Here is a 10,132-nt window from a genome sequence, read left to right as displayed (position 1 = left end):
TCCCTTCCCTCCCCATCTCCAGCTGCCTCCCTCTTCCCGCTCCACCACAATCACCCACACATGCAGGGCCTTGGGGTAAAGGTGTGTCACCAGGGTGCAGGAGAGGCATCCCCCCCCTCTGTCCCCTTTTGGCTTTCTCTGCCTCAATTTTATCTCACAACTTAGACATTCACATTACTCACACTCTCATAACACATACATATAGGATCTTGGGGGTGGGCACACTGCAGGGTATCCAAAAGACCATCAGGGTTTACAACCTGACCCCTGGCGTCATTGCCCACCTCTCAATTTTAAATACATGTAGACATCGAGGGCTATCAGGAGGGGCTATGCGCTTACCTGCTGCTCTCTGGCAGGTGGCTCCATGCCCTCCTAGGTTTTAAATGCACCTTACGAACACACATGCATCAACACTACATTTGAGCGGGCTGAGGGAGGTTTGGAGTCTTCACACACCCCCGTTCTCTGCGGCCTGCTGGAGCGGGGGGCTAGGAGGAGGAGATGGCCGCCCGATCGGGGTCTGCTTCTCTCCACCCCAGGAAAAAGGGTAACACCACCTGGGTCTAGGTGCAGTTCCCCCCCCGGGGGGCAAGGGTACGTAGACCTGGGGCTTAGAGTACACTTGCGGAGTGTGATTGTGTGTACAGTGTCTCTTTATGTCTGTCTCCATGTTGGGTGAGTGTTGAGTAATTGCATATGAGAGCATGAGGGTGGGAATGGATGTTTGTATCTGTGTGTGCCTATATGTCTGTGTCTATATGTCAGGTTGGGTATCAGACGCCACCTCTCTAGGGACATCTCAGGCCCTCCAAGTGAGCCCTCATCTGGGACTCTCCTCAGCTCTTTCTGGGATAGTGGCGCGGCTGCCCCTCTGTTGGTCTTCCTTGGTGTCTTGTGTTCTGAGGGTCTGAGGTGTTCTGGATGTCTGGAGTCTTGATCTCCTCCATACCGGCTTCATGCCCTGGAGGACGGGGCTGTGGTGCCCCACACCCCCTAGCAGATCATTACATGAAGGAACCTTTTAAATACAAGCGCGTCCATGCTCACAGGTGTACACACGGGGACTCTCACACACAAACTACACCCTTTTTGGCTCCTACCTCAAAGCACACTGTGCGCTGTCGATCTTACGTGCTGCACAATAATCTTTAATATTTAATATTTACTGTTACATTCCCAGAGATCATCGTGATGTTGTTTATTATGTTGCTCTTTTTTTTTTTCTTCTGCTTGCTTTCTCTTTTTTCTTTCTCAACAGGTGATCCAGGTGATTGATATATGTATTTTATGTCTGCTTATTTTGTTGTTTTTTGTTTTTGCACTTTATCCCCGTCCCTCTTACCTGCTGTTTTTCTTTCCCTTTCTTTCTTCCCTTTCTTTTCACCAGTCAAGTCTGCATTTAACAAGTGAAAATAAAATAAAATAAACAATAAAAGGTGAATCAAATAGACCATTACAGCAAGGCTGGGACGGTCCATTTGGTAAAGTAAATCCGTTGGGCAGCTTTCTTCGCCTTTAGACAATAATTCTGATGCAAAAGAGCCAAACGGAACAGGCAAGAAAAAAAAAAAGACTATATAAATACTTTTTTTTAAATACACTTTTGTGGTTTTTCCAACAGTTTCATGGCAGATTTTGAAATACTTACAAAGTATAATGTCTCGATAAGTGTTCTTACACACATGATATATACTTTTTCACATGTTAGGATTTTATAGCTTCAGTTTAATGTTATGTCCTCTAATCTTCATCCCAAACATCTTTCACCAACACTAAAGGACATGTTCTACAGTTGAACCATGAAAATGAACATCTATTCAGCTAGATTATGAAAACAAGTTCAATGTAAATGAACATTTGTCTTTTCAAATGTTAACTGTGACTGTTAGCATAAAACTCTCTGATGACAATGAAAAAAACTCTTCTTTACATACCTGATCTTGATGACTCCTCAAAAAGCAACAGGCGCTCTGTTCGACTAACCTGAAGTACAGGAAACTGTAGGAGGCGGAGCTTCATTGATATCCAAGGTTTTTTCACAATCCCACTGTCACATCTGAAAAATTAATCTGAAATTTCATCAGAGCAGAGTTGGCAAAGGTACAGACACTCTGTACAAACTTTTTAATATCTGTAGAAAAGATGGAAAATACAAAGACATATATGTTCTTTCTATTGCCTACTTTGTAGAGGGTGACTGCCTCTAAACAGATGAACAGGTAAAGTATTTTGGATGAACAGTACTGCTGTGTTTGTTGCGTGAAGTGTATATATTTTATAAACGTTGAGGTACGTTTTGTTATGTGTCTCTATCATCTCTGCCCTGCTCGGTGCTGTTTGTTGGAGACGTTGAGGGAAGATTGGGAATTATGGGAAAAATTACTGCTAAACAGATTTATGGATGAATGGTCACCATTGACAAAAACAATGGTAGTACAGGGCGTGTACATCTTTTTTGTGTACTTTCTATTATTTTTTTTCTTCTTTAATGCCTTTCCATTCTTCTTCTCCTGTGGTGATGGTACTCATGAAACAAATATGCATTCATTGTGCAAATGATCACAAATTGTTTATACTAATTTATATAAAGATGAGGTTTAATGTGTTTATTCCCATGTTTTGTACTTTGTTGGTGTTTGGTTATACGAGTGGGTGAATAAAAGTAAGTAAAATAAGTCTGCATTTTATTGATAACCGTCAGCCTTTGAAGGAATGCTCGAGTGTGTCTGTGCCACTAATACAAACACTGCCTGGTTACCTCCGCCTCCTGCTGTTGATGGCCCCTCCCCCATGCTCTAACTGTTTGAACACATGTTTGAATCACTTCCTGGAAATAAAGGGAGCTGCCACATGAGCTTAGAGGACGCAGGTTAGTGTTTTCTCAGCTTTCTTTTTATTTCACTCACACACACACACACACCCCGTCGATATCACACCCCTCCTTCGCTCATGTTTAACAGCAGATTTTTATCAGTGATGTCGTCAGCTCCTGGCACCAACATCAAACTTGACTGTGAGTCTCTGTGGATCTGTTCTTCTCCTGTTTTCTGTTCATATCAAACATGTCCAGAGCTTCTAATAAGGAGCTCAGTGTTATACGTAATCAGTAAGAAAACCCAGGATTGCCTGTGAGCTCAAAGATCAGACTGCTTTACAGACTCACAGTCTTTCATATGTTTAGTGTCACGCAGAGGCGACAGACGTATATCGTCAGTGCACTTTGTGTTTAACCCCTCTGTGAGATCAGCCAATTAGAAGAAAGCTTTCTAAAAAAGGGGAGGGGCTAAAACTTGTTTAGTGAAACAGATGACAGTTTCTGTATTCACAAAGATCTCAGTGGGCTGAGGAATCCTGCATCAGTGATTGGACAGGAGACAGGCAGCTGTTGGGTGAAGATAAACAAACCCTGCTCTTTATTCATTGGTTCAGTCACTTCAAGTGGACCAATCACAGAGCCCCACCTGTTAGCATCAGAGACTTTCTGTTTGGCACTCACAGTCGGTTTCCCTCTCAGGCTGACTCAGGGAAGATGAAAATAAATGATGTGAAGAAAGAGGAGGGACCAGCAGAGTTTCCAGGATGCAGCTATGTTGCAGTGAAGAGTGATTGTTCCAAAGAAGAACCTCCATACTTCAGTGCTGAACCAAAGTAAGTGTTTTTGACACACACACACACACACACACACACACACACACACACACACACACACACACACACACACACACACACACTCACCCTCTCTCTCTCTCTCTCTCTCTGCGTACACAGTGTTCGGAAGGTTACTTTAAAAATGTATTCCACTACAGATTACATGCCCCAAAATGTCTTTTGTAACGTATTCTGAATACTTTGGATTATTTCATATATTATCATGCTTTTTACAACTACATGAATGTCCTATTGCTGTGTGATTTATTACTATTACTGAAGGTTAGTCGCCATACCAATACCAACTAGATGTTTAAATCTTAATATAAATGAGTAACAGTAGGGTGGACATTAGGTAAGGCTGCACTTCACAGAAAGTATAGAAAACTATTCCGTGCGTATATAAAACAGGTCCGCAGCTCCGAACCATAGTAAAGGGACCTCTGGCTAATATGTCGGGTTCTTGTCGGGCTCGTAGCTGAAAACTAGCTTTGCTTTGTTGTCTGGGTCAACTTTGCTAGCGAGAGACAGAGAGAGGCGTTGAAAGGCTGCTCCAACAGAGCTTATTGTTTCAGAGGAAAAACAAGATTTTTCTCCCCCTCGCTCACAGACACATAACGGGTATGGCAGTCCATTCTCCCTGCAGCACGGACTACACTGCCCATCAGGCTACATTCTTTAGGACGATGCTTGTAACACTCTGCTATTGCCTTCATATTAAATCATTTTTTGAATAATAATTTAAAAAAAAAAATTTCTTCACATCATTATGTGGCCGCAATTAGAGGTGACATGGGCTGTTAGATTGAGACACGGGCATTAGAGCCTCTTAATGTGTGTTTTGTTTGGGTTTCCACTGGTGTGGAATTACCAAAACTAGAGAGGGTATAGCCTAACATATGAAACAGGAAAAGACCGCTGTGTAATCCATTTATTTCAACAAAGGAACTGTATTCTGAATAGCACCTTTTAAAATGGTAACTGTAATGGAATACAGTTACTCATATTTTGCATTCTAAATACGTAACGCCGGTTGATGCATTCCGTTACTCCCAAACACTGTGCATACATCATCTTTTGTCGTTTTGTGAAAAAAAAAAAAGAAAAAAAAAAAGGTTCAATGACTGATTCTGTGGGGTCAAAGGTATTTTCTGGCTGCAGCTGCTATTAGCAGTGATGGAAATTTGAAACCCTTTTTGTCATGGCTGCAGAAGCACTTATGTATTCACACGAGCGTTAGGGTTGCAAACGCCTGTCCTAAGAAAGTAGAATTTAGTCAAACAGAAAAGCAAAGTGGCTTCCAAAAACAGAACATATGAATTTCATACTGTAAATTACAATATGAACATATTAATCAAAATTTAACTGCAGCGAAAAAAGTTCAACCTAAAGCATTTACTTTCTTCTGGCACTGCTTAGAGAAAAGGCATTGATCCTGCTGTTCAAGTCCAAATCAGAAAGTTCAGACTGAATTTGACAAGTGGATTTCATCATAAGCCTCTCTGTATTATCCTGTATTAATTGTCAACATCCTGAACATTTGTAAAAACCCGAGTCTGTCAGGGCTCTGTGTGCGGGCAGGTGGAGATGTGGATCCAAGTGCAGGACTCTCAGACGGAAATATAACTGAAAACCACAGCTTTATTGGTGGCACCAACAAATCAGAAACCAAACATGAAAACACTAACTGGAACACACAGGCAGGATCTGAGGGTACGACGCGACACTGAGCACAGGAAAACACAGGGCTAATATACACAGGGTGGTAATCAGCGAATGGGCAACAGGAGGGAGACACAGCTGGGAGAGATCAGGGTTAACGAGACGGGGGGAACCAAGCTGCACACACTAACATAAGACAAAGACTTTCACAATAAACCAGGAAACATGAATTACTAAACAAGCATGCAGACTTTACACTGAGAGACAGACAGACAGAATGACACATGGAACCTGAACTAAACTAAACGTGAGATATAACTGAGAACAAATCCTTAAGCACGGATAAACAGAAACAAGAAACTAATAATAATCATCATCACTACGAGAATAAGAAAACAATCCATGAAGCAGAATTAAACCGAAATATAATAAACTCAAAATACTGGGTCCAACGGACCCAGAACCGTGACAGAGTCGGTAACTATGGAAAATGTTGAAAATAATATGCAATCAGCAACTAATTACACCCATGCGGTGTGCGTAAACCAGAAAGACTATCATGAGAAAACGTTGTCACTGCTCAGAGACAAAAATACTTAAGAGCCCCTGAAACGAGACCCAGGAAGTGGTTACAGGAAGAGGGTGATAGACTGTCTGAAGCAGTTAGAACAAGACAATCCTATTGATTGATCTCATACCACAGGTTATACGCAGGGGAAGCTACACCAAGTTTGTATGGTTTACCGACGATACATATATATCTACATATATACATATACCTTTAAGCCCGATTGTCTGTATGATCAACTTAGTCACCTATAACATCTCTAAAAGGAAACAATGGCTTTCTGGCTTCGATCCTCAACCCGTGGGTGGGCAGCTCTGAGCACCACATCCAGAACACTTTGGATTTTGTTGAGAAGGTGAGAGATGTCATGGAGGCACATGAAACCATGGTCTCGTACGACGTTACATCTCTCTTCACTTCCGCGTTGGAGGGAGTTAGTAAGAGATTACTGGATGACCCCAATCTCAGCAACAGGACCACTCTCAGCATCGACCAAGTGTGTTTGCTTTTGGAACTGTGTCTTAATTCCACATATTCCATATACAAGGGCATAACGTTGGGGCCAACTTGTACATGGAAGAAGTGGAAAAGAGGGCTTTGCTATCCCACCCTGGAACACCACCAAGCCATTGGTTCAGATTTGTGGATGACACCTGGCTGAAAATCAAATCTCAGGACGTACCACATTTCAGGGTTGACCGACACATCAAATTCACCAGGGAGGATATGAAAAGTGTCAGGTTAGCCTTCTTAGACTGTGAGATTTCCATCAGTAATGGGGGACATCTAAAAGCTGATATGTACCGTAAACCTACACATACGGATCAGTATTTAAGTTTGTTTTTTTTTACTTTCTATTTATTTATTTCCCAGAGCTTCTTGAATTTCTCCAGCTCCAGTCTAAGGACAAACGTAAGCCTCTCCATTCCAAAAATTTCTTTCACTATCCCATGCCACTGGGCCAGAGTTGGAAGATTGGCCTTTAGCCATCTTCGGGTTATGGCCTTTCTGCTGCTAGCCAAAAGTATTTTCAATAAATAATTATCTTTATGTGGAAGTGTCTTAGGTATCTTGCCAAGATACAAGGTAACAAATGAATAGTCCATTTTTATCCTGATTATTTTGTTTATCTCAATGGCCACCTCCCCCCAATATGGCTGGATTCTTGGGCAGGCCCCTAAGACATGGAAATGGTTTGCCATGGGCGAGCCACAGCCTCTCCAACATAGGCATTTAATGAAGCCATCTCTTGCTAGTACCCTAAATAGATATTCCCAACCCACCAAGTCAAAAGCCTTTTCGGCATCTAAGCTAATCAACATTGCACTAATATTTCCTATGTTATGTGGTTCATCACTTGTAATGTTCTCCTTAAGTTATCTTGAGTCTGTCTATTTGAAACAAAGCCTGTCTGATCTAAGTCTATCAGCTCCGGAATAATTGATTCCAGTCTCTTAGATAATATTGAAGCAAATAATTTATAGTCCACATTAAGGACGGATATTGGCCTATATCATGGCTATTCAACTACGAAGTTAGTTGGGCCAAATTTTCAAACCGAGGAATTTATCTGGGCCAGATATTTTTTTTTGAAGCCAGTAAGCAGCAGATCATGATCAATTTCAAACCCACACAACTGTACTGAAAAACAAGTAATTTTTTTATTCTTTTTCCCCTGTAAATCACAAATGCACACCAAAAGGTCCATTTAAAAAAAGGGAGCTATAACTGAACTATTTTTTGCACATTTGAAATAATAATAATAATAACAAAAAAACATTTTGATAATTCCCTTTCAAATTAAAATAAATATTTCGCTGACCACTCACTTTTCCTGCCATGGATGAAGCCTCCTCCGTCACAAGTATACAGACACGCTTCATATCCAGACCATTTTCCTCAAAAAGAGCTGAAATCTTCTCAAACATTATTTCGCCAGCTGTGTGTCCCTCTAACGGTAGTAAGCCGAGCAATTTCCCATCCAAAAAATGGAGATATACGCACAAATTCCTGTTGGATTTGTGTTAGTACTGATTTCTCATTCAAAATACTGGTGTTGAGTCTCCAAAGTGTATTTTTCCGTTGTTTAGTCCGAGTACGGTGCAGGGTTAGGTACACACGTGAATGATCAGATAAATCTCTGACCACTATTTTACAATCTTCAACCTTATGCCAGTATGATTTATAAATAAAAAAGTAGTCAATTCTTTTTTTTTTTTTGCCTGTCCCGTTTGGCTCTTTTGCCATCAGAATTGTTGTCTAAAGGTAAAGAAAGATGCCCAACGGATTTACTTTACCAAATTGACCATCCCAGCCTTGCCGTAATGGTCCATTTGATTCACCTTTTATTGTTTATTTTATTTTCACTTACTGAATACGGGACAGACTTGACTGGGGGAAAGAAGGGGAGAAAGAAAGAGGGAAAGAGAAACAGCTGAGAAGAGGGACGGGGGAGAAGGGCAAAAAACAAAAACCAACAGAACGGGCAGAAAAAAAAAAGAAAAAGAAAAAAAAATGCATCTATCAATCACCTGGATCACCTGCTGAGAAAGAAAAAAGAAAACAAGCAGAAGAGAACAAGAGTAATAGAATAAACAACATCACAATGATATATGGGAATATGACAGTAAATACTAAATATTAAACATTATTGTGCAGCACATAAGATCAACAGAACACAGTGTGCTTTGAGGTAGGAGCCAAAAAGGGTGTAGTTTGTGGGTGTGATCACCCGTGTGTACACCTGTGAGCATGGACGCGCTTGTTTTTAAAAGGTTCCTTCATGTAATGATCTGCTAGAGGGTGTGGGGAGCCACAGCCCCGTCCTCCAGGGCATGAAGCAGGTATGGAGGAGATCAAAACTCCAGACATCCAGAGGCCCCCAGAACACAAGAGACCAAGGAAGACCAACAGAGGGGCAGCCGCGCCACTGTCCCAGAAAGAGCTGAGGAGAGTCCCAGATGAGGGGTCACTCAGCAGCCGCGGAGCAGAAGCCAGGGGGGGTTGCAGTGACGGGCCCGTGAGCTCCGCCGGCAGCCAGCCGTGCCTGAGTGACCGAGCGCCAGGCCGAGAGGCCGGGGGCACCCCACCTCCGAAGTGGCCCGAGCGAGCCCCAGGCTCCAGGCCCCGATAAGCGGCCGCCAAGGAGTGAGCCGGTGTGTACCTGGACGCCCATCCCCGGACACAAAGAACCACCAACGCACCGATGTCTGAGGGAGTCCGCCACTGGCAGGGGAAGTGGTGGTAGGGGGAGATAGGCCTCCAAACCTTGGAGGGCCTGAGATGTCCCCAGAGAGGTAAAAGTAGTCAATTCGAGTATATACAGAACAGTGAGCAAAATAATAGGTACCGTATTTCCCGGACTACAAAGCGCACCTAAATATTAGCTGCACAAGCTAAAATCAGGGGAAAATCCTGTTTTGTACATACATTAGCCGCACCTGACTAAAAGCCGCAGGTGTTTCAATGTTGACTTATCATATGTAAGAGAATATGCACAAAGGGAATTGTCAGGAAAGAGATGGCTGTTTGGAGACACACCCCTTTTATTAATATTTTGAAAAACAAGTTATGGGTACATATTTGCACAACTTTTTAGGTATATGTAAAAGTAGCGGTAATTACAAGTACGAAACATGTACTGTGCTTCATAAATGAGTAACAAATGTAGTACATAACAATAACCTACAGCACACCGGAAAAATAGATTCGGACTACCTTTTAGGTTCAAGAAAAGTCAGTCATTCACCACCATCTTCCTGCGCACTAAAACCACCAAAGTCCTCTTCTCCAGTGTCAGATATGAACAGGCTCAGGATGGCTTCGTCATCCACTCTTCTTCTCTCCTTCGTTGTCACTTTCAAAACCAAACAAATCCTCGTTGTCAGTGTCAGAGTCGAACACCCTCAGAAGGGCCGTGGCGGTGTCCTCTCCATCATGCAGCAGTCCAGCCCTTCGAAATCCGTTGGTGATCATGAATGTTTTCACACTTTTCCACGCTGTCAGATTCCACCGGTGGAGTTGAGCATAACTTGCTTTTCGCAAGTTTATTGCCGCTCATCATCCACGCCTCCCGCTGAACGCGTGGCGCTACTTTGAAGTTTGTTTTTCGCGCTACTTGTACGGCACTATGTTGCCTGGCGGATGGACATGTGACCAACATACCACTCTTGAACCCCGATACTGTGTGTCTGATCACATGCCCTTCCGCCAGGCAACGTAGTGCCGTACAACAGCGGAACAAACAAAACA

The 10,132-nt window shown here is 42.6% G+C and overlaps 1 protein-coding gene across 3 annotated transcripts in view; it reads left to right on the top strand.

The window, feature by feature from the left end:
- The first annotated feature begins 2,831 nt into the window (after window positions 1-2,831).
- Window positions 2,832-10,132, top strand: part of LOC308386169 (protein NLRC3-like) — a 33,042-nt gene continuing 25,741 nt past the window's right edge. For all 3 annotated transcript variants that reach the window (XR_013969742.1, XM_080865516.1, XM_080865515.1), the window contains exons 1-2: window positions 2,832-2,872; window positions 3,518-3,651. Coding sequence is in view for 2 of the 3 variants with exons in the window: in XM_080865516.1 (XP_080721642.1) it covers window positions 3,533-3,651 (119 nt within the window). In the remaining variant the exon portion in view is untranslated. The remainder of the gene's footprint in view (window positions 2,873-3,517; window positions 3,652-10,132) is intronic.

This window comes from Rhamphochromis sp. 'chilingali' (assembly GCF_963969265.1).
Source record: "Rhamphochromis sp. 'chilingali' genome assembly, chromosome: 18".
Lineage (NCBI taxonomy): Eukaryota > Metazoa > Chordata > Actinopteri > Cichliformes > Cichlidae > Rhamphochromis > Rhamphochromis sp. 'chilingali'.
Note: the sequence above shows the minus strand (reverse complement) of the source record. Positions and strands in the feature narration are given on the sequence as shown.